This window comes from Dipteris shenzhenensis, chromosome 25 (assembly GCF_047967505.1).
Source record: "Dipteris shenzhenensis isolate YYH24624 ecotype China chromosome 25, Dip_SZ_1.0, whole genome shotgun sequence".
In the NCBI taxonomy this organism is placed as follows: domain Eukaryota; kingdom Viridiplantae; phylum Streptophyta; class Polypodiopsida; order Gleicheniales; family Dipteridaceae; genus Dipteris; species Dipteris shenzhenensis.
The window spans coordinates 2,231,893-2,256,873 of record NC_141620.1 but is presented as its reverse complement, the minus strand read 5'-3'; the positions used below and the strand labels follow the sequence as shown (position 1 = coordinate 2,256,873).

At 46.2% G+C, this 24,981-nt stretch overlaps 1 protein-coding gene across 1 annotated transcript in view; it reads right to left on the bottom strand.

Annotated features, from left to right (window-relative positions):
• Positions 1-24,981, bottom strand: part of LOC147885301 (uncharacterized) — a 185,731-nt gene that overhangs the window by 44,739 nt on the left and 116,011 nt on the right. The window contains exon 11 of the mRNA XM_087396116.1: positions 24,540-24,707. Within this exon, the coding sequence (XP_087252242.1) occupies positions 24,540-24,707 (168 nt within the window). The remainder of the gene's footprint in view (positions 1-24,539; positions 24,708-24,981) is intronic.

Here is a 24,981-nt window from a genome sequence, read left to right as displayed (position 1 = left end):
TTTCTTTGTTTGGGTTCGCTACTGGGCACTATGAACTTCATGGACATATAGGAATTGTAAAGTCTTTGGTGATCCTACTTTCTCTCTGTTTGGCTTTTTTAGCTGTTCTTTGCAGCAATCTTTCTTTGATTGCTTGCAGACCTGCTGCATAGATCATGAGGTCTTTTTGGCATATACTGAAATTTTCAGTTGATGTAATTGTAGCACCTTATTTTGAGGTTGCTACTCATATAATATAATCAATCAAAGATTTCAATATGATGATTTGAATGTCTCTTGTCTTGAGGTGTTTTTCCACTGCTTCTAATTTTTCAAAATAGTTCTTTCTGAGACTATTCACATTGGTAAATACAATGGTTTCACGCGCAAAAATATGTGTGTGTGTATGTGTGGCTCCAGTGGAGAGCTCTGGAGCCCCCGCAACCCTGGTCGACCCTCCATCCCCCTCTGTTCCCTCCCTCGTTTTACTTGTATAGCTCCCCTCTTCCACCTCGCAGCCTTCATCACCATCCGTATAGCTCCCGTCAGCTGTACGAAATTCCGTACAGTCCGTATAGCCCCCCCGACCCCTGCAGTCATCTACACAGCCTTCGGTTTTGTCCTTCATACAACCCTCCGTCCAGGAAGACGTGGTGCAGACGCCCGTACCCGCTTCATCCGTACAGGTTTCCCCGCCCGTACAGGATCCCGAAACATCTTTTGTTTTTTCTGCTTCCTCTATTCCTCCTGCTCGAGTCTTCATTTGACGAAAGCGCGGTGCTTTGCCTTCTTCATTCTCTTCCAAAACGGCAAAGTTTGATCTCGCAGATGGCGCTTCTTCTTCCCTGTAGCTGGATCTTCTGCGTCAGTTATGCTCAGCCTCTGTCACAGATGTTCCTTCATCAGTTTCCTTGTTTGTTTGTTCTTCAGATTCTGCCCTTCTGGTTTCAGGCCTTTGACAGGCTCAACAGTTTGGAGTCTGTCTCTACTTTATGGGCAGGGTTCTTTCTGCCCCTTAACTTCGTCGTTGGGCTGAAGCTGCAATGGGTCCGGATTGTATTTCCTCCTCCTTTCTGGGCAAAGGATTTTATTATGCCCATGTTTCTTTGACTGATGTGGTGAAGCGGCTAGTCAGTTGTGCTAGTGTTCCTGGGGCTGGTTTCTTCGCTTATGTGATGCCCTAGGATCCACTTTTCGATCCTTCTGCTACCTTTTTGACTCACTGTCCGGTTTGGATTACTCTCAACGCGCTGCCTGTGCCTCTTTTTCAGCATCTTCCAACTCGAAGGCCTCCTCATGTTCCGAGACAGGAGTTCTTGCAAGATTCCCATGATGTTCGCCTTTGTGTTTTGTGGGATATGACGCAACCCATGCCATCTACTCTGCATCTTGATTTGGGATTTGCCCGCATTTTGCATCTTTTCCCACTGCATGTTATCGGTGCTCTAGGTTAGTCATTTTGCACGTGATTGCCCTTCTACATCCAGGCCCATTCCTCCTGCTCCTTCTTCAGCTATCAAGGTTACTCTCCCTTCTTCTCTGGTTTCTGCTATGGCTTCTTTGGAGAAGCCTTCTATTGCTCCGAAGCACTACTGGAGAAAGGTAGATAAATCACAGGCAAATCTTCCTCTTGCTGAAGAAGTTCAGGATTGCACCCCTGTTGAGCACCATCAGTGTCCTTCTACTCAGGATATGGATGTACCCCTTGCAGAGGGGATTTTACAGGATGATATGCATGCTCTCTCTCAAGATGCTGCCCCTGGTCTTACTTGATCCTCAGAATGAAGCTCAAATGCTAAGTCCTCCTTTATCAGATCTGGCTTTTTCGTCGGAAGATACCGACGTTGATTTAGTGTCTCTGCCTTTGATGCCTGTGCCAGAGTTTTCTTTTGTCCGGGATGCAAAAGTACCTTTTTTACTGGAATCTTTTCATCCCATGTTACAACAGGTTTTTGACCCTCTGATTCAGAAATTTCGGGTACCAGCTTATATCAAGAAGAATCACAAGGGAAAAAAACAGCTTGTTTTTATTGATGGTGTGGTTTCATCACTACATCAGTTTTTACAGAGCAACAATTTGAAGCTGGAGGATGCTGTGTTTGATCCTCCTCCAGCTTGATATGTAGCTTTTTACTTCGCTGCCTCATGGCTTTTGCTCTGAGGCTTTACTTGTAAATTTTTTCCTTGTACAGCCTCTTTCTCATCAGATGCACATTGATCTGGATTATGCATGGCAGGCTTTTGTTGCAAGAATGCAAGCAGTTATTCAGGATTATGGTAGATCCTACATGCAGGCCACACGGGAGACCATGAAGCATGGCAAATACTCTTGCCAAAGTTTGATTGAACTCGGTCATCTTCGGCCTTTGTCTTCAGAAGAAAGCATGCCATTATGTCAGGCTAAATTCGTCTCCAATCGAATGATCAAGGAAAGCTTGCTAAATGGGAAACCAAGCAATTCTTTAAAAGTTTGCATTACAAAAGACAAGCTGCTAATATTTGTCGGATCCGGATGCCTCATGGTTCTTGGTCCTCATCTCACTCAGAGCTTGCTGCTTTTTGTGTAAAGCACTTTTCATCTCATTTTGGGCATGTGGACATTCTTTCTCTTCAGGTTGTGTCTGCCTGCCAGCTTCTTTTGCAGCATGTCCATCCCATTCTCTCTGATGCTCAGGCTTTGGAATTGGAAATTCCTTTCACTGAAAGAGAATTGTCAGATGATGTTAAATCCTGTGGCAGATGGAAATCTCCAGGATGGGATGATCTCACTGTGGAATTTTTTCTTGCCTTCTAGGATATCCTCAAGCCTACTTTGCTGCAAATGGTTAATTCAACATGGGAGATTGGACACAAAAAACGCTCATGCCAGTCATTTACAAGATCATAGCCAAAATGGTTGTTGATCGCATTAAAGGTTATTTGCATGATGGGCTGCATCCTTCGCAATATGGCTTCATTCCCTGTAGGCATATCACAGATAATATTGCCAATGCTTGTATTGGGATTGAATACGCCAAATACATGCTCTTATAGGTGGATATTGCAAAAGCCTTTGATACAGTTCAATGGGAACTTTGGGGTTTGGAACAAAAATGTAGCAGATTATTTACTAGCTTTACAGGGACAGCAATGCAGCTTGCATTCTTTCTGGAGATCTCTCTGATGAGTGGACTCTTCGTTGTTCAGTCTGTCACGATGTCCCCTTAGTGCTTTATTATATGCCATTGCTACCCATCCTATGCTGCAATATATAATTCTTTCTTTACCCCAAAAAATACACAGAATGATCTTTCTACTTTGATGCAGGCTCTCTCTGTTTATGGTTTGGCAGCTGGTCTTCATGTAAATTTTCAAAAGTCTAAGTTGCTCCCATTGCATTCTAAAGACTGGCATAGTCTTTTGTGACCCAGGGAAATCATTCCACCCACTCAGATTGGTTACCCTTTGGGGTGGGGTCTCACTTGTCACCAACAAACTGATTGGGTGATGGTCAAGCTTCGGAAAAAGCTAGAGTATTGGAAATTGGCAACCTGGCCTTTGCATGTTCGGCTTTGGATAGTGCAGTCCATCCTTGTGGCTTATATTCAATTTTATTTGCCATTGATCATGTTCACCAAGGCAGATCTTGCTTCTTTCATGTCTGCCATTATGGAAATCTTCTGGCATTCCAAACATGGCAGAAAGAGTCTCAGGCTGCTTTCAATGCATCAACTTTATTCTCCTAAGATGCATGGTGGTTTGAACATCACGAATATCCAGGTGCACATCCTTGCTCACAGGGGGAAAATGTTGCTGCAATTTCTGCAAGGTGATCAGCCTTGGGCTCTTATGATTAGATCTCTAGTCACACATATCAGTATTTCTCCCTTTGGTCACTGGCAAATCAATTACTGGGATTTCTTATTTGGTCGCATTGATGGCACTTTGCCTGGCTGCCCTTTGGTATGATGATGAGTGTAAGGCCTTACACCGTCAACTCAGATTCGAAACCAAAAACAGTCTTTCGAGTGCACCAAATACGCTACGTGAATACCGTAGACTGGTACGGAGGAAGAAACTAGACTTCGTCCGTCGAAACGAGGAGGAGCTACTGAACATTTTGTTTAGTAACAACTCTAAGGACTTCTGGCAGAGATTTCTAGAAGGGCGGTCCCCTCCGCCACTCACTAACACCCAGATCTGGTTTGATTATGCACACACACTTTATGACATCCCAAATCAGCCAGTCCCTAGCCTCTCACACATGCCTCGTCCCACATCTTGCACCCACTTCACTAGAGGAGGGGTAAAGGATGCTATAATGAAACTTCATAATGGCCGAGCGAAGGATCATGAGGGACTACCGGAGAACTACAGGACCATTATGATTGGACATGTCATGTCCAAGATTTATGCATCAGTACTTGACTCCGAGGTTAGCAGACTTGCAGAGTGTCGAGGACTCAAAGCAGCAAGACAGGCCGGATTTCGGCGTGATCATGGAACCATGGACCACATTTTGACGCTCATATGCATCATCGAGGAGGTGAGGTCACGGAAGCAGAGGGTTTATTGTTGCTTTGTGGATTTTCGCAAGGCATTTGACACGGTCCGGAGAGCCCGCCTCATACGGCGCGTATAGGACTTGGGTTATGACCATGAGATCATTTGGGCTGTCATGGCACTTTACGAGAGAGTTTCTGGAAGAGTTCGGGCAGGATCCGGGTGGACAGACGAGATCATGAGTACCATCGGGGTCAAACAAGGGTGTCCTTTGTCGCCTACCTTGTTTGGCCTCTACATTGACGAGCTTGAGACAGCGATGCAAACACAGGGGGGTGTAGGTTGCTCTCTTGCGGGCACGCTGATCTAGATTTTGCTCTATGCAGATGACGTGGCTCTCTTGTCTTCCTCAGCAGAGGGGCTTCAGAGACACCTAGACGCACTACAGTCCTTTTGTGAGTCTCATGATTTGAAGGTCAACTTGGGTAAAACCAAGGTCATGATCTTCAATACATCTCGAGCCATCATGCGTAAGGAGCAGTTCACATTTGCGGGGTCATCTGTGCTGGTATGCACCTACAGAGAGATGGTTTGAGCGACTGGGGCTCCACATGGATAGACTACCTCCCATCCAGTATAGCATGGATGCTCTGTTCTCTCCCCTCTTATCACACGAGGTCAACCAGGTTATCCGTGAGGATCTACTACAGCTACACACTTTTCGGACCTGGTTGGAACCGAGTGAACTCCTAGTGAAGCTTAGCTTCTACAGAGATCACTTCTTACATATCACAGCGGAGGGTTTCATTAACCCACCAGGATACACACAGATTCACCTACCCCACTCGATGAGGATCTCTCTTGGGCAGTTCCGGGTCTCTTCACACAGACCTCGCATCCAGAGCGGCAGAGCAGAGCGACTACCGAGGGAACGGCGCATATGCACACTATGTGACATACAGGAGGTTGAGACAGAGGAGCATTTCATCTTTAGGTGTCCTATGTACTATGAGATCCGAGGACGTTTCCACTGCCTCTTCAGAGATAGTTATGGGATTTTAGCTCATTTCCTCTCCTACCCAGACCAGCGGTGTTTGGCAGGTTTCATTCATGAGGCACTTAAACACTGCAAGAGGATACTCCGAGCATGGAGACAGGAGTAGACTTCTTCCTCGGTTGATCCCTCTCAAAGCTCTATCACGGAGTTCTTTCATCTAGATCACATGGACCCCAACGAGACGAGGCCTCAACATGACCGTGACCTAGAGCCCGTGACCCGACAGCTCAGACAGAGGGTCGACACACAGATCACACTTGGAGACATCCCCTCCTTGTTTAGAGTCGGAGCCCGACCGACGGGGGTCACAGTAGCCCTGGTTAGACGCAGAGCTACGACCAGGAGACGTGCCAGGACCGCACCTCTGAATGGCCGACAACACTCTATTGCCGACTTCATGCCTCCACTGCCTCATCCATCCTGATATCTTGTTGTTGCTTGGGGGGATGATGATATTGATGATGATGCTGAGATTGATATATAGTCAACCATCGACATGACTATGTTGTACTTAGGACTTAGTACTACCATTTTGCATTTTTTCATTTTTTGCATTTTGCATTTTGCATTGGTATGGACACTCGTTTAGTAGCTCCACTACCACAGCTCGTTGTATCACGATTTTCACAGTCTCATAGACCCATCGGTCTTCCGAAGACTTTAATAAACTTTCTTTCTTTCTTTCTCCAATTTGCTTCTTGATTGGAAGCACATCCTTTGTCATCTGGAATGGCATGGTTGACAGTCCTTGCAGGGTAATTCTTTGCGAGCTGAAAGCATTCATTGGTCGACATTTTTTCAGTCTCCACTGGCTTTACAGGAACCTCGCCGTTTTCTTTTAAGGGCATCACTTCTGTTGCTGATGTTATTCATGATGATGGCTCTATGCTACCTTATTTTTGGCAGCTACACAATATGGCTTGGGCTCTTATTATCGTGCTTTGTGGCAACAAATTGCTTATATGCTTTTGCCTTTTGTTCCAATTCCTCCTTTAGAACTTCAGGACAGGTTGGAGGATTGGACTTTAACTTCCCTAGGGTCCTCTTCTCGCCCTTTGAGGCTATCTTAGATTATGGTGCATGCATTGTATAAAATCCTTTTGCCTCAACCTTGGGTTTCAGAGAAAGGCAATTCTATTTGGCGAATGCATCGCCCAGCCAAGTGGTGGGGAAAGAGATTACAGCAGCTTTGGGCCTACACAACTCCTCTTCCACAACAGATTTTCTTCTGGTAAGTGCTTCTGGGCATTTTTCCATGTGGACAGATGTTAGCTCATAGACATATTGCTCTTGCTCGTTGCCACAGATCTTTGAGTTCTTAGGAAACTGTGCCTCATTATTCTGGTTTTGTCCATGTTCTCGTGAGTTCACTGATCTTCTTCGGCAGCACCTGCGAGCGAGATTCCCGACTGTTCCATTTGGGAAGTCTTTCTGGCTCTTTGGTTTTCATCCACCCAAACTGGAGTTTCATCTTTTCTTTGTTTGGGTTCGCTAGTGGGCACTCTAGACTTTATGGACAGACAGGAACTGTAAAGTCTTTAGTGATCCTATATTTTCCTTGTTTGGCTTTTTTAAGCATTCTCTGCAACAATCCTTTTTTGATTGCTTGCAGACGCGCTGCATAGATCATGATGTATATGTAGCATACACTGAGATTTTCAGCTGAAGTAATTTTGGTTGCCTCGTTTTGAGGTCGCTACTCTTGTAATATAATCAATAAAAATTTTTCACTAAAAAAGTGTGTGTATGTGTGGAATGGTACTTCCTCTAATGGTCATACCCCGGAAGAAAATTCAGGTATTGGCATTACTTGGGTTGCTGTAACAGCCAGTCGTACTCTTTTCCTTGAAGAAGACATTGTGGGCTTGCTGTCCTCTCAACAGAGTCTTTGTTACCTTAGGATAAAGGCCCTGAAGACGCCATCCATGCTAAAGTCTACGAGACTATGAAACTTGGGTTGAAGCCTTTTAATGCATGGGGTAAGTTGGATTTTAAGATCCTGCCATTGATCCTTCCTGATTAATGCAATGATCAACTTCGGCTTGAAAGCTTTGGACCTTCTTGACTTGGAAGCAATAAATTTGAGCCAGTACTCAAATTTTTGACAGAATTGTTCGAGTGTTTTCTTCCTGGAAGTGGCCTTGCCGTTGTCCTTGCGCTTAAACGGATTCCAAACAAACAGGAAGAACGAGGGACTGGCTCGGTCACTAATGTCGGGGAACATGTAATCGTGAAAGGAGTGATATTCAGCCTGCCCCGCCATGTCCCATGCTGCTAGGGTGGATATGCAGATTTGACTCAATCTTGCTTCAGCTGTATATATATTTTGTAAATATGTTGTCACAAATCAAATGTTTGACACTTAATGTACAGGGTTTATGTGATGCTAGGAAATGGAAATTAGTTTGGGTGTATCTCAATAATTTGCATAGTGGCTCTACAAGAGCACAATCAGCATATGTATGCGGGACAGCATGGTCACTTTCATTGCTATGACATTTTCTATGCTGGACAGCGATTCTTTTTCAGGTGTGGTCTTCTTGCTGAAGCACGACTTTCAGCCAGCCGTTGCTTTCAATGGCAATCAGTTTATGCCCCACAATCATCTCATGGCAGAGGTATGATTTGGGATGAAATGCAGCAATATCCCTGGCGACATCATGCTTTTCTTTGTGGGGACATTAATAGTGCCCCACAACCGGGAGATAATACATCTGATTGAACTCATATGCTGGCCTTTGAAAGGGATCATTGATCTCAGCTATTGCTACAGCTCAGTTTCACTGATCTCTGGAAAGAATTGCAACCTAGTTTGCCAAGCTACACATTTCAACATAATGCACAATCTTCTTATCAGGCATAGGGTCAACCTGCAACATTATGATAATCTTACTGGCGGATTATGCTTTCACGCATTCTAACCATGCCCATTTATGGCTGGGGATTTCTTTGCATGAAATGCTAGATAATAGACTCTCACAAAGAAGGCTGCTCGTTGTAAATAATAGTTATTTACAGCATGATGCCTACAAGGCAATGGTTTATGATGCTTGCCAGCCTCTTTCATCTCAGAGTCTCATTGATATGGAATATGCTTGGGATGCTTTTGTTGCTAGAATGCAATCCGTCATTCGGGAATATGGCAAAAACTACATGAAGACATTGAGAGAGACTGTTGCTCGGGCAAAAATTACTTGCCGATCTTTGACTGAGCTTAGTCATTTTCGATCTTTGTCTAGGGAAGAAACCACATCTCTATGTCACGCTAGATATTGTTTGCAAAGCAATGATCACAGAAAGATAACTGGAGAAAAGAGCAAGACAGAGAGCTTTTTTGGACAAAGGTTGTTCATCCAAAGAATTCTTTAAAGCTTGCATTCCAAGAGACAATCTGCAAATGCCTGATGGGGTTTGGACTTCTTCTAGAGAACAACTTGCTGCAGCATGTGTTGCTCATTTTTCTAGACAATTGGGTTTGCAGATTCCTCTACACATGCAGTTCTTGCAGCAAGGAGAAAACTCTTACAATATGTCTTTCCCATTGTTACTCCTGCACAGGCTCTGGAGCAAGAAGGCCCTTTCATTGAAACATAATTATTTGATGCAATAAAAGCTTGTGGCAAATGAGAATCTCCATGATGGGATGGCCTTACAGTTGAGTTTTTTCTCTCTTTTTTTTTTTTTTGTTGCAAAAAAGAGACTTCTATTAAGTATTAAAGAAAACCGTTAGAGCAAGCTCCATACGGGAATACGGGATACACCATGCAATGCATGAAAAGCTCAAGAGCCAAAAAGAAAGGATTGGGGCTGATAGCGCCATCTCAATCCGGTAGCAACCTCCGAGAAAAAGGGAGAACCCCTCCAAAGACTTCTATTAAGTATTAAAGAAAACCACTAGAGCAAGCTCCATACGAGAATACGGGATACACCATGCAATGCATGAAAAGCTCAAGAGCCAAAAAGAAAGGATTGGGGCTGATAGTGCCATCTCAATCCGGTAGCAATCTCCGAGAAAAAGGGAGAACCCCTCCAAACTCGAAGAAATATAGTCCTCCTAGAAGAGGCTGCCCGTGAAGGGCCCTGCATGCTAGCCCATATGGCTATCAAAGTGTGAACCGTGTCACTCCAAATACCAGTGAACACCTATTATGGGTGTATCTAGGTGGCATCCAAGGCCTCTGTGCATCTGGCTCTCCAAATGTGCCAAGAGGAAATGCTAGCCAAAATCTCCCAAGAGGTGTCAACTGAAACATGTGAAGCTCTGAAAGTAATATGTGGTACATCCTGAAGAGAGCAAGGCTCTATCTCTTGTCGGCGGATCGAGAGTGCCCAAGAAGAAGGCTCACCTTCATAATCTCCTCCTGCTGCAAGTGCCATAGAAGAGGATAGAGCTATCCATGGTAGCCTGCTACGCCCCGAGGCAAACAATTCTCGCTTGATTGCAGTCCCAAAGGCAATGTTTCACTGACTCCTCTACAGAATGACAACGAGGGCAAGTGGGATCAGCCCCAAATCGTGATCTCCAAAGGTTCACTGCAATCCCTCCATGAATAGAAAGCCAAAAGAAAAGAGTGATCTTTCTATTTCTGCGGGATTTCCAGAGCCTCCTCTAAAAATTCTTACACAAATCTGTGGTGATAAAGAAGCTATCCCAATGGGGGGTTCTGGAGGGAATCCAACCTCTACTGCTCAGCTGAAATCTCCTGGCATTACCAACTGTGAAACGAAAGAAGGGGATCTCCCTCTCTCAGTGCCCACGATCTATCCACTCCCACTCTCCTGGTTCCCACTGCAAGCACCTGATAGGTGCACCTCCATGTAACCACAACCTCCAGGATCCCAGGGCCAAGAGCAGAGGGTCGGGGTCCAAGTACCACTGCAAGCCCGCTCCGTGGTCCACAAAACCAGCAATCCTAACAGGCTGAAAGGCAATCTCTAGAAGAATATCATCCGTGGATCTAGAGAGTATACCTCCATCCCCAACGTCAAAGACCAAAGCATCTTTTCCAAAACCTCGAAGAGCAATCACCTGTAGAGGAACTGTTGTCCTCGAAAAAGCTCCCATCCAAGTGGTGGAAGTAATAGGCACCTCAACTATCCATTCCACCGGGATGGTTGCATCTATCTGCTGAATCCTGCGTGCTACCCCTCTGAGGTGACTCATGGACTGTAGTCTCTCATCCTCATGTAGCCTGATAAAAGCCTTCCAAGTGCCTACCGTGTAGGCGGGGCCTCTCTCCCATCCAGACCACTGCATATAATGGGAAGTGCCCAGAGGTCTGCCATGCTCATCAAGTATACTATCGTTCCAATGATCGACTGCCTATCAATCTCTTCAAGGGTAGAGGGCGGAACCCTTCGAAGCGTGTTCCTGAAGCTCCCCCAAGCTTTGAGGATGGCAGTCATGAGAGAAGAGGCAGGAGACCTGAGAGAGGCGGAAGAAAAAATCCAGCAAGGGCTGTCCACCCAATCATCTCCTAAGGTAGGTGTGCAAGCCTGAATGCGTCCAAAAAAGAAATCATTCCAAGGTTCCTGCCCAGGCATGAGTCCCCTCACCACCACCTTACAAAGCAATGCCCTACACTGCAAGTCCGGGTCAATGATATTAAGTCCCCCTTCCCATGTAGGGAGAATAATGGTCTCCCAGACCACCCTCGCTGCAACATTTGCCGTGCCATCAAGTCCACTCCATAGAAAATTCCTGACTGGTCTAATGAGCTGAGTGATGCAATCCCTAGATCGGCACCAACAAGAACACACAAACCAGGTGGTGGCGAAGAGAACCTGGTTCACTACCACAACTCTAGAGGCAAGGTCAAGTTTGGCTGAGCTCCAAAAAAGGAGCTTTTTCTGTTGAAAATGGGAGAGGGTGAGAGGCACATGATTGGAGACAAGAGCTGAGGCACAATAGCTGATGTTGATAGTTGGTTAATTCGTAGCAAGTACATGGCCTCTTTTATAGGCTGGGCAAGCCTTATCTTCCCACACAGACACCTCATAGATGAGGTCACATACAAGAGAATCTAGATCCTATAATCTAGGTGAGGAATCACATCTACCACATGAGGAGGCACAAGTGGCCTCAAGACTCTTCACACACACACAACTATAGGACACTCCTAGGACTCTAGGACCACACACACTAGGACTCCGATTCCAACAAACCCCCCTTCGGAGCTAGGGTGAGAAATTATGACATCATCCAGACTGTGCATCCCAGGCAATCTCACAGGCTAACAGCTGAGCATAATTCAGAGGTTGAACCAAGCATTCTCATGGCTTAGGTATCAACGTGATGACAGAATCAAATCTGAGCATGGATGCATGACCAACTCATAGGTCTAGGGAGTACACCAACATCCTGGAACTCGGCCAGGCCTGATAAAGGAAAGACACATCAACCCCCCCTGTCTCCTAACTGGGTACATGGAAATAAGTGGAGCCTTTTATAGGACAAGGCACACAAAATGACAAATTATTACATCATTTTAGGGGGACTACCAAAGACAGAGTACCTAACACACATGACTCTAGAAAGCCCACTCTTCATCTATCACCTCATGGAGGGATAGACCAGAAATAGCAGCAATGCAGGCTTGTTCCTCAGGTCCAGAAGGCGTAGCTTCATCGTCTTCGTCCTCGCTCTACTCCGCAACCAGATTGGTGTAGATGCTAAACGAAGAGAGAGAGAGAGAGAGAGAGTGTGCAGTACAGGACGAGTCGAAGAAGAAGTCACGTCAACTTAGATAGATAGATAAGGTTCCTAAACACAAGTACAAAGTACTTGTATCTAGGCCTAGGACTAAGTGTCCTAGGTGCCACATAGGACTAAGTGTCCTACGTGGCATAGTAAGCACTAACACAATAAGTGCCTACACTTATGCCTACAAGGCACATACCATGGCCTATAGGGCATCACTAGAACCACCAAAAGATGGCCTACAGACCCCCCTCCATGGGATGGGCTGAAGTACTCTGGAAACGTCTCAGAATACCTGGTAGTTTCTGGTCATGGTGGCACATGTTCATCCAAAAGGATATAGCCACCTATGAATGTACAAGGAATGTCAGATCATGTAACAAAGGGAACCAAGTGTAAAGCTTGTCGGAAGACTTCGAACTTGGGACGAGGAAGTGCCTTTGTAAACATATCTGCGATGTTGTCTTCTGTGGGAAGATAGGACAACTCTATGTCGCCTGCTGACAACCGCTCCCGAACATAATGATAGTGAACTTCAATATGCTTGGTACGCGCATGAAACACTGGGTTACACGCAATGGCCAAAGCACTCTGGCTGTCAGTGTAGACAATAGTGGAGGATGTCTGGCAAATACCAAGATCTGTAAGTAACTGTCGAAGCCAAACACTCTACTGTAGCGGTGAAGGCTGCCCTGTACTCAGCCTCACAACTAGATGTGGCAACTGTCGGTTGCTTCTTGCTGAGCCAAGAAATACATGAATTGCCAAGCAAAAAACAATGGCCAGTATGTGACACTCTGGTGTCGAAACATCCTGCCCAGTCACTATCCGTGTAAGCATGCATGGTAAGTGAACCCTGATCACCATAGAAGAGGGCTAAATCCTGAGTGCCTCTGAGATATCTGAAGACTGTCTTCACTGCCTGCCAATGCTGTGAACTGGGCATGTGCGTGAATCTGCTGAGCTGAGATACTGCATACTGCAAGTCAGGTCTGGTGTGACATAAATAAATAAGGCATCCAACAGCCTACTGATAAAGAGTGATATCACATGGTGGGCTCCCATCATGAGCTGAGAATTTGAAGCCAGGGTCCACTGGAGTAGAGATTGGCTTGCAATCCTCAAACTGAAAACGATCAAGGAGCTGTCCAATATACTTGGACTGAGACATCATGATACCCCCCTCAACATGAGCAAACTGAATGCCCAAATAATAATGGAGCTGTCCCATGTCTGACATGTCAAAAATCTGCTGCAAGTCAGCCTTGAAAGCTGCAATTTGCTGAGTATCTGGGCCCGTGAGAAGCATATCATCCACATATAAAATCAGCACTAAAAAATCAGATCCACTCCCACGGAAATAAAGAGTGGGTTCTGTGGGACTATTCTGAAAACCAAGGGATAGTAAGTGTGCATGAATTTTGGCATACCATGCCTTGGGTGCCTGCTTCAAACCATAAAGGGCTTTTCTAAGCCGGCATACCTTATTTTCAGAATTAACAACCTCAAAACCAGGAGGTTGAGTGACATAGACTTCTTCCTGCAGATCCCCATGAAGAAACGCAGTCTTGATGTCAAGTTGGTGCACTTGCCAATGATGATGGGCTGCAATGGCAATGACACATCGAATGGTAGTAATCCTGGATGTGGGAGCAAAAGTCTCCTCAAAGTCAATGCCTTGTTGTTGGGCATACCCTTTTGCAACAAGACGGGCTTTGTATCGATCTATGCAGCCATGAGATTTTCTTTTTAATTTGTAGACCCACCGCGTTCCAATGGCATGCTTGCCAGGTGGGAGATCTACTAATTCCCAAGTGTCATTTTTGGCAATAGATTGTAACTCAGCTTTCATTGCATCCATCCACTCTTTGCTGTCAAAAGCATCTTTATGGCACAAAGGCTCTTCATTGCAAGCTGTAGCAAGGAGTGCAAACTCAAGAAAGTGACCATGCTGTCTATTCCCTGATCTTGTCCGGGCAGCAAAAGGCTGATCTTGTTTGCTGTCCCTCAATGTATCAAGAAGCCATCTGGGAACTTGCCTTTGCTGTCTATTAACAGCTCTTTCTTCAATGACTGCATCATGAGTAATGGGATCATTTTGTGCCGGAAGAGAAACCTGCAAATCAGCATGAGGTTGAGGCTGATTATTGCTTTGTGGAGGGCCTGCAGGAGGCGCATGTTGCTGCTCAAAATCCTCTTCTGATGATGGTAGAGGTAACCAAGATTCAAAGGCATCAAACATGTCAATATCTGGCTTTGCTTTGCAGTCCACAAGAGGAGAAGCTGAATGTTCAGCAAAGATCACATCTCTACTGACAATAATCTTCCCAGTATTTGGTTGATATAACCGATACCCTCTGCTCTCCTGGCTGTAACCAATGAATATGCATTTGATTGCCTTGTCATCAAGCTTATGTCTCAGCTGAGATGGTACATGAACATATGCAAGAGACCCAAAAACTTTCATGTGTGAAAGTGAAGGCTTCCTGCCTTTCCATGCTTCATAAGGTGTAATAGTCTTTAATGCCCATGTAGGTGATCTATTCAGCACATAGTTGGCACATATTACTGCATCAAGCCAAAATTTATTGGGCAAAGACTTGGCCTTAAGCATGCATCTGGCCATCTCCATTGTGGACCTGTTTTTCCTTTCAGAAACAGGATTCTGCTGAGGAGTGTAAGGAGTAGTGCATGAGTGAATAATGCCCCGTGAGGAAAGAAATGCATCAAACTCCTTTGACATATACTCACCCCCCCTATCTGTGTTGAGGGTGACAAGCTTGCATCCTGATTCATTCTCAACCATATTCAGCCATCTCTGAAAGCATAAGAAAACTTCAGATTTGGCCTTTAAAGGATATACCCAGCAATACCTTGTGAAATCATCAATGAGAGTCATGAAATACTTGTATCCTCCAATGAGGCTTGGAAGCCTTGCCTCTTCATGTTTGCTGTGAAGCAAATGCATGATCAGGAATAATGGCTTGTCTGTTAGCTCTACTTTGCTCTTCCTGCAAAAGCAAAGTAACAAGCTAATCAAAAGAATAGTGGTCTGGATTACCCATGGCCACTAATCGAAGGGTTGTAGCAAACCCTTGATATGTATTTGGTAGTCCATTCAATGTAGTACTGACAAGCTGTGAATTTGGCACCACTTCATCAATGTTCGCAAGCTGTTCCATGAGGTCCTTGACCTTTGTCAAATATGCATCCATTGACTCACCTTCATTCATATTCACTTCCTGTAATTGCCTTCTCAAATATGCAACACGAGCTTCATTGCCAATCTGATATAGAGAAGCCAATTTATCCCAAGCATCCTTTGCTGTCCTGCAAGAACCGATGTGTGGAATAATGATTCTCTTGCATGATAAAGCAATGCATGAATGTGCATTTGCATCTCTTGCATCCCATCTAGACTGTTCTTGAGTTGGAAGAGCAATGGCAGGAGTGCTAAAGGAAGAGGCATCAGGAGAAGTACCACCTGCAGAAGGTGCAGCAGTAGAAACAACCACTGAAGGATTGGCTGGCCTCAAATCAGCCCCAGAAACAATATTCCACAAATGCTTTGCAACAAGAATATGTTTCATGAGATAAGACCACATCGGATAGTTGGTGCCATCCAACTTATCATCTTCACGAAGAACTCCAAATAAATCTTGATTGTTCCCAGCCATAGCAAATGTGATAACGTGTAAAAGACCTGAAAACCCAAAAGCTTCAAGGCTATCACTGCAATAAGCTGGCTGTCCCAAAAAAGACAGCAAATATCTGCAAATTTCTGACCCAAATCAAAGGGCAAATGCAGATCTGACCCAAATGTGACTCTGACAGGCAATGTTCACTGCAAAAAATAGCAAATCTGGCAAAAGCCCCAAATTTATTGAGGGCAAATAGGCCAAAAAGAGGGCAAATGCAGAAAAGCCCCAAATTTTGCTGAAATTTTTGCAAATGTGACCCAATGTATGCAAATCTGACTCAATGTCCTGCAAAAGTGACTCAATGTCCTGTAAAATGACCCAATGTCCTGCAAAATGACCCAATGTCCTGCAAATATGACTCAATGTCCTGCAACTTGACCCAATGTACTGCGATCAAAAAGAGATTGCACAGCAAATCCCAAAACTCTAGTGTTCTTGCAAGAAGTTGCAACTAGAGGAAATGAAAGGTATTGAAAACCCCAAATCTGCCAATGTCTTGCAAAAGCCCCAGCATAGCAAATACACGTACAGAATACAGCAAGTATTTGTACGGAATAGTTGCAAGTATGATTGTACGGAAGTACGACACAATTACAATGTAGGTATGTCACAAGTGCGTGGCTGTACGAAATGCATGTACGGAGCGTAGTACAAAGCAGGTACGAAACAAGTACGTATATGGTACGGGACAATTACGGTGAACAACGTACGGCTGTACGAAAAAGTACAATCACCGTACACCTGTTGTACAACGATGCAAATACGTGACTGTACGTCGCAAGTACAATACGAACCACTGTACGGCGTAGGTACAACCTTGTACGACGAGTGTACGAACCAATTGCAGCACCTTCCGTACACAGGTACGTACGTATGACGATGCAGGTACAATCCTATACGAGTGAAGGTACGGACGTACGATGGCACATGTACTGTTGTACGACGTCAAATGTACGGGCAGATGTATGAAAGAAGTACTGTCGGAAGCAGGAAGACGAGTCAAGCCCTGAGCTCTGATAACCACTGTAGATGCTAAACGAAGAGAGAGAGAGAGAGTGTGCAATACAGGACGAGTCGAAGAAGAAGTCACATCAACTTAGATAGATAGATAAGGTTCCTAAACACAAGTACAAAGTACTTGTATCCAGGCCTAGGACTAAGTGTCCTAGGTGCCACATAGGACTAAGTGTCCTAGGTGCCACATAGGACTAAGTGTCCTACGTGGCATAGTAAGCACTAACACAATAAGTGCCTACACTTATGCCTACAAGGCACATACCATGGCCTATAGGGCATCACTAGAACCACCAAAAGATGGCCTACAATTGGCATGTTCTTTGGCTTGTACCTTTGCCATTTTCTTAAAGCAACGATCCTCTGGATGGCCAAGTTTCTGACAGTAATTACATTTAAGAGGTTTTCCGTTCTTCTTGGGCTTATGTTTTAGAAAGAATGCTTTGCCAGATTCGAAGGAAGATTCTGCTTTCTTTGTAAGCCTACGGTCCTCATCAATGAGATGAGCTACCATATCCTTAAAGCTCATATTGCGGCTGACTCTTAGGACAGCAAGGATTTCATTGTACTTGGAAATGCCTTCAATACTGGAGAGAAGTACAGCAACTTGATCATCATCTTCAACAATGGCTCGGATGGCAGATAATTGTTGGAGAATTGACCCAAGATTGCTCAAGTGTTCATTGAGGGTTTCAGTTTCCTTCATCTTGAGCTTGAAGAGTTTTTGTTTGAGAAATACTTTGGAATTATTGATATTATTTCCAAACAAATTCTCTAACTTTTCCCAAACATCGTTCGCTGTCTTATCAAAATCCACATGGTGGATAAGGTTGTCAGCTAAAGCTAGGCCAATGATAGCCATTGCTTTATCATTTTGGTTCTCCCACCAACTTATTCTAGCATTATCACCTTGGGGATTTGGCTCCTTGCCATTGGTGATATTCCATATGCCTTCTCGCATAAGAAGAAGCCGGAGTATTGTCTGCCAAGTTGGGAAATCGCTCCCTGAGAATTTCTCGATGAACGAGGAGTTTTTTATGCTATCCATTGGTGGGAAGGTCTTAGCTATTATTACAGCCGGTGTCTAAATCCCTTACAATGTTTACTCAGATTTCAAAAAAGGCCCAAATTTTACATGGTAGAAGCTTCAATTATGCCAAAGGAAGACACAGAACAGAAAAGCCCTAAATTTTAGGGTTAGGTTGCAGCAAAATTAGGGTTTGCAGAAAATTGGGGCTTTTCTAAATTTCTGACAGAAGAGTTCTCGTTCAACGGTTGGGAACCCTCACATCATGAAAACACCCAAAAAATTCAAGAAGTTGAGCATAAATTGTAAAGGGGCGAAAATTAGGGTTTCGGGCAGTAAATTGGTCACGAACAGGACCTGTGTCAATCAAAATGACAACTAAATTGTTGGGCTGCTACTGCATCAAGGCATCCTCAAGAGACAGGGAGGCAGCAAGGAATCAATGAGCCGAATCATGGACAACAGATCGTGAGGTTTATGGGCCCACCACGCTTCCGCTGCGTTGACATGCGAGTCAATGGCCACGGCCCTCAGGTCGTCAGTCGCCGAGTCAAGTCATCGCCAAGTCATTCCCACAGGCGGCGCCAAGTCATCGCCTTGTTACAAGACCGGAGCTGTCGCATGTCTAGCTACGTGGGCAACCAGTTGCATGGGCAACTAGAAGCAGCGTGGGTGTACGGGCACTCAGCAGGTAGAAGCTCCGCAGTATGGCGGGCAGAATGGCGCACAAGGGAAAATAGCGGAGAGGCGGTAGCAGCAAGGTGTGAGCAGATTGCGAGGGAGGCCGACTCAGATCTGGTGTGGCAGCGTAGCTATGATAGCGCAGGTGTGATAGCGCAGGTGTGGCAACGAGGGGGCGCAGGTGTGGCAGCATAGCTCCTCGTTGATGACGCTCATCACCTCAAGGAGAGGAGGAAATCATGAGTTGCTACAAGAGGAGCTTACGAGGAGAGGAATGGGCAGGACGCTTCAAGGTGGCTCTGATACCAACTGTTGAAAATGGGAGAGGGTGAGAGAGACATGATTGGAGACAAGAGCTGAGGCACAATAGCTGATGTTGATAGTTGGTTAATTCGTAGCAAGTACATGGCCTCTTTTATAGGCTGGGCAAGCCTTATCTTCCCACACAGACACCTCATAGATGAGGTCACACACAAGAGAATCTAGATCCTATAATCTAGGTGAGGAATCACATCTACCACATGAGGTGGCACAAGTGGCCTCAAGACTCTTCTCACACACACAACTATAGGACACTCCTAGGACTCTAGGACCACACACACTAGGACTCCGATTCCAACATTTTCCTTATACTTTCTAATACTGGGGCAAACTGCTGTGCTGGAGAGATGCCCAATCCTACCTGGCATCCCAAATACCTGATAGGAACACCCCTCTGAATCCAAGAAAAGCCAATGTCAACTCCCCAGCCTGGAGTGTCCTCATCACTAATCCAAAAGCCAAAGGATTTATGCCAATTGATGTGTGCCCTTGCAGCTGAGCAAAAAATATCCAATGCTGTCCGGAAAGAATCAAGTGACTGCGAAGAGGCCTCAATAAAAATAGCAGTGTCATCAGCTTCTGCCACAAAGAGAAAGAGGAAGGGGGCTAAAGGGTATCCCTGACGAACTGATCTGAAAATCTGAAACCTGTCACCCCTTACCCCTCCAATCAAAACCTGGCTGTGGGCTGATCTGTAAAGGGAGGGACCCCTCTAATCCATGCATCTGAAAATCCAAACCGTAGAAGAGTGCCCTCAAGAAAACCCCAATCTACTCTGTCATAGGCTTTCTCAAAGTCTGGGGGTAGAATTGCCAGCCTCTGCCTGCTCTACATAGCCCACTCTATAGCTTCCCAAAAGGAAAATATATTATTAAATATGCTCCTGCCATGCACAAAGCATGTCTGAGTATCATGGATAAGGTCTAGAAGAAGGGGCTGCAATCGGATGCTGATCACCTTAGCCAAGATTTTGTACAGAGTGCCCAAAAGAGTGATGGGTCTCCAATGGGATACAAAATTTTTGTTGCCACCTTTCGGGATAAGGTGTATGAGTCCCTCGGTCAGTGAGTCAGGCATCTCACCCGAGTCCCAAATGCCCTGCAAGGCTGAAGTAATATGATTACCTATCATACCCCAAAAGGCTGTAAAAAAAGGAGTAAGACCATTGGAACTAGGGCATTTGCCCTTATGAAGAGCGGAGAGAGCACTCTTGAATTCTGTGTAAGTAAAGCGTGCATCAAGTGAGCATATCATCTCTAGTGTGACCAACACAGGTAAACTCAGCCAAATCTCATCTCTAGCCACATCTCTGGCCTGTGTGTCAGGATCTGCGGAAAGAAGGGAGGCATAGAAAGCTGTCGCTAAGTGCATGACGGTATCCGGATGAGACTGCAAAATGCAATCAGAGTCAATAAGCTGCCTGACACACTCTCTACTATGTCTGGGTCCAAGTGTAGAGAAAAAGTGTTTATTAACTCTCCCTCCCATTTGTATCCAAAAGGACTCCCGTGCATGGAAGGCATACTCTGCTCTCTGATCAAGCAATGTCTGCAAGTGAGCCCTTGCCATAGCAAGGCGCTCCTGTATCCAAGCATCAAATGGTCGTTTCTGCTCCTCCCTCTGCAAGGTTGCCAATTGCCGGCAGATACCAATCTCCCGCCTGAGTACCTCACCTTGCCGAGCACTAGCAACGAAGTGATAAAAGTCGTTGATACTGGCAAGTGCTATGGCCACACGTGAAGGACCGGCCACCCCCCCTGCATGTGAAACCCAGATCTCCAAGACTGCCTCTATGAGGGTCTCATCCGTGTATAAGGCATCGGGGATCCTGATACTGTGAGACCGTCCTCTCAGATGGGGCTCTGAGATGGACAAAACTACCGGAAAATGGTCGGAAGTGGAAACATTAGGTGCAATGCAAAATGTCCCCCCTCTATCAAGAGCCCAGTCATCCACATAGAATATGTCAATGCGGGCATGGATAGGCATCTGCACCCTATGGTTCGACCATGAAAACAAAAGTGACTGAGACTGAACATGAAATGCATCATTTGACCAAACATCTCTACCATTGAACCTGAACAAGAAGGCATCCCAAGCTGCTCTCTCGAGGGAATGAATACCACCTTCTTTGCCTCCTTGCTTATCAGAAGGTGCCTCAATCATGTTGAAGTCACCTCCAATAATCCACGAATCTACAATGTCAGCCCATGAGAGCAACTCTTTCCAAAACAGAACGTGGTCCCCTCTGTTGTTCAGAGCATAGAGGTTGAGGAAACCAACCTTACGTCCGTCGATCAGAAGTAAAACCCATTGGGCCCTGGAGGGGGTAATGGTACCATGTCCAATGATCAGAGGGAGAATAGAATCTGAAACTGATATGCATGTACCTCCTCTGGTTTCCAAGGCAGGAAGCCAAAAAGTCTGGCCTGAAAGCAGCTTACTTGACTTGGAGCAATCTCTGACATCCAGTTTGTGTTCCTGAAGAAAAAGCATGTCTAGGTAACCACCTGAAACACCTGGATGGAGTTGATTCCTGATCAACTGTCTGCGACGGCGATGAGGGATGCCGCCCAATCCCTGTATATTCCAACTGGCTATCCTCATCGACGGGAGGAAGCGGGTTGGAATACCTTACCCGACCTGGTGGCGGAAAAAGAACCCTCCATCGGAGCTGACCTCCTGCCATACACACAAGGTCCAAGGGGAGGAAAGTCCACAGGTGAGAGAGAGAAAGATCTCTTAAGAGGGATGCCGATAACTGGCTCTCCGAAAGTGGAAGGTACAAAATCATCATCTAGGAGGTCAGAGAAGTTCTCCAGAGCGGAAAAGGAGTTCCACTGAGCCAGTCCTGGGGAGGGGGTGCGAAGGATTCCTACCGAAGCACGGATAGAATGTAAGACCTCCTTCCCTCTATCCACAGAAGGAGGAACCTGTACTGAGTCCTGATCAAGAAGTGCTGCGGATGAGGTGCCAACAACCTGGGCTGCTGAGGAAGGTACAGCCTGATCCTGGGGGTGGAGTCGAACAAGGCTCCTGAACACTAGTCTCCTCCCGAGGCTCCAAGGAGATAGCCTCCGAAGCGGTGGATGTGTGATCTGAAGTAGAGGGCCTAACCACGACCGGAACCCACCGTGGGCCAGAGGTGGTGCGGAGGTGGTGCGTGGTGCAGGAGGGACTCGAGCAGCCCTTGGAGGGGGCGGAGCCCATGTCTGAGGTGGTGCCTGTGGAGTGGTAAGTCCTGCTCCTGCTCACTGTCGTAAGCTAGTACAAGCTGGTTGCTTTCTGGGCCTCTTTTTCTTCTTTGGGCAATCTCTTGCGAAGTGCCCCGAGGATCTGCAAATCTTGCACTGGTCCTGCCGACCTGCAACCTCAAATCTCTGGCGGAAGAAGGACCCATCAGGTCGCTGTAGCATGATGTGGTCATCTGAAATATTAGGGTCCTGGACAATGACTCTAACCCTGGGTACCCCATCCATCCTGACCGCCTCAGTAGCCGAAGAGGGCTCGCCAGGAAGAGGGGGGATCTCTGCTACCACACCAAACCTCTCTCCAATAACTGAAAGAAGCAGGTGATAAACTGAGGGGAGACCAGGGAACCTGATTAAAACAGAAACTCCCTGCTTGTCCTCTTCAACTGGGTCAAAGCCCAGTTGAAAGGGAAACAAAAAAATCCTCTTATAGCCTAGAAATAGAAACCCGGCCTGTAGCAGGTCTCTCGTGACGTCCGAGGAATCTAGGCACACCTGAAAGAAACCTCGTCCCAACAAACGAACATCCTTAAGGTAGGGAGCGAGCTCTTGGGGAAGTGCCACAAGCATCCAATCTCTAGCTTGTGACTTGGAGGGGTGGAAGTCATGAATGCGTGCGAAGAGAGTCGTGGAACACTCATGCTCCAAATCCTTTTGGATACTGCTATAGCTCGTCTTTTGAGAAAGTGATGGTTCTCGCGGCCGGTGTGGGTGGTAACGGATTGACTGAGTGGGAACCCATTCGTCAATCGAGGCAGAAAAGGCCGATTCAAACGCAAGGAAGAACTCCATCCGCTTTCCTGAAGCCCAGGAGACCCCTAACGGAGAATAGGGTACTCCAGATGAGGGGAGAGGGTGAAAGGAAGAAGGGAGAGAGAGGATGAGCAGAGGAGGAATCAGCAAGGCGATAGGGGGGGCAGCAAGGAGGAGGGAGAGGAGAGGAGGGGGGAAAGAGGAGAGGAGGAGTGGAGGAGAGAGGAGGGCGAGGGGGGGGGGAGGGGGGAGGCTGGGGGGAGCAGCAGGTAGGAGGAGTGGAGGAGAGAGGAGGGCGGGCCGGGGGGGGAGGGGGGGAGGAGGGGGGGAGGAGCAGCAGGTAGGAGGGAGGGGAGGGAGGAGGCAGCGCGTAAGGGGAGGCTGCAGCAGCGCGGGGGGGGCTGCAGCAGCGAGGGAGGGGAGCTAGGGGGGAGGCGGGGGGTAGGGGGGAGGGGAGGGAGGAGGCGGGGGGAGCAGGAGGTAGGAGGGAGGGGAGCGGAGAGGCTGCGCGCGAGGGGGAGGAGGCAGCGCAGGGGGGCTGCAGCAGCGAGGGAGGGGAGGAGGCAGGAGGCAGGAGGGAGGGGAGGGAAGAGGCTCCGTGCGGGGGGGGAGGAGGCAGCGCGCAGGGGGGGCTGCAGCAGCGAGGGAGGGGAGTCGGGGGGAGCAGAAGGTAGAGGGGAGGGTAGGGAGGAGAAGCGAGGAGGGGAGTGAGTGGGCAGCAAGGAGGGGAGCAGGAAGGAGGGCAGCAGGAGCAGCGGGGAGCGGCAGCAGGAGCAGCGGGGAGCAGCAGCAGTCAGGGCTCCTAGAAGCTTGTTCCGGGACAAGTCTTTTGTTGAGTTTTTTCTTGCATACTGGGATATTCTAAAGTCGACTTTACTATGCATGATTAATTCTGTTTCGGAAAATCAGCATATGCCGCCTTCATGGAAAAAGGGATTGTCAAACTTTTTCCCAAGAAACAAATATGTGAATCCCTAGCTGGTTGGAGGCCTATCATTCTCATGCCTGTCATTTACAAGATCATCACCAAAATGCTGGTTGATCATTTATTTTTCAGCTGGGTTCGCTATTGGGCGCTCTAGATTCTATGGAAGGACAGAAATCATAGTCTTTGGTGATCCAACTTTTTCACTTTTCTCTTTTTTCAGGCACTCCTTGCAGCAATCCTTTTACGATTGTCTGCAAACTCAGTATATAGACTATGATGTATACTTGTCATATATTGAGATCTTCTCTTGATGTATTTAGGCACTTCCTGTTTTTGGGATAGTGTCTCTGTAATCTAATGCAAAAGAAATTTCTCCCAAAAAAAAAAGGTGTGTGACCACACTTGTGAGAATAGAAGGAATGGAACCCTCAACCTCTGCTTTGGTTTTTGCTGTTCTCACTACCATAAGAATGAGTTCGTGTGACGAACAAAAGATTGAGGAACTACATATTCATTGGGCGTGAATCCTAAAATTGCCTGTTTGTTTTCCATGAATAAAACAAACGTATTTGAACAAGCAACAAAAGACAAAGAATGAATACATCAACAAACGTTTTTCTTTTTGTTAAATTTACATGAGCTTACCAGTAATGCAAGGAAAGAAGTTGACAAGGGACAAGCCCCCGTCTTTCTGATATCCTTGAAAACGTTTACAGCTTCTTCAATTTGACCAGTTCTAGCAAGTCCTGAAAGCACAGCAGATTTGGCTTCCACTGTATCCACCAGACCTGAATATTTTTTATTGGACAAAATCTGTCAAAATAAAGAACCATGTTTAAAAAAGTACCATTCATCTGTATTCATTCTACACAAAAAACCAAGTACATCTTAGACACTACTGAAGACCACGATCCTACAAAGAAGAAATGAGAACAAGTTTTTGCAAGTTGCCCTGAAATGTGCAATGCATCACATCCACAATCAAACCTGCCTCTTCCGAAATCACACATCTTTTCGTGGTTTTCGTGCTGGTACCTACCATCACAACTCTTTGGCTTCATTTCTAGTGTGACTTGCATTCTTAGAT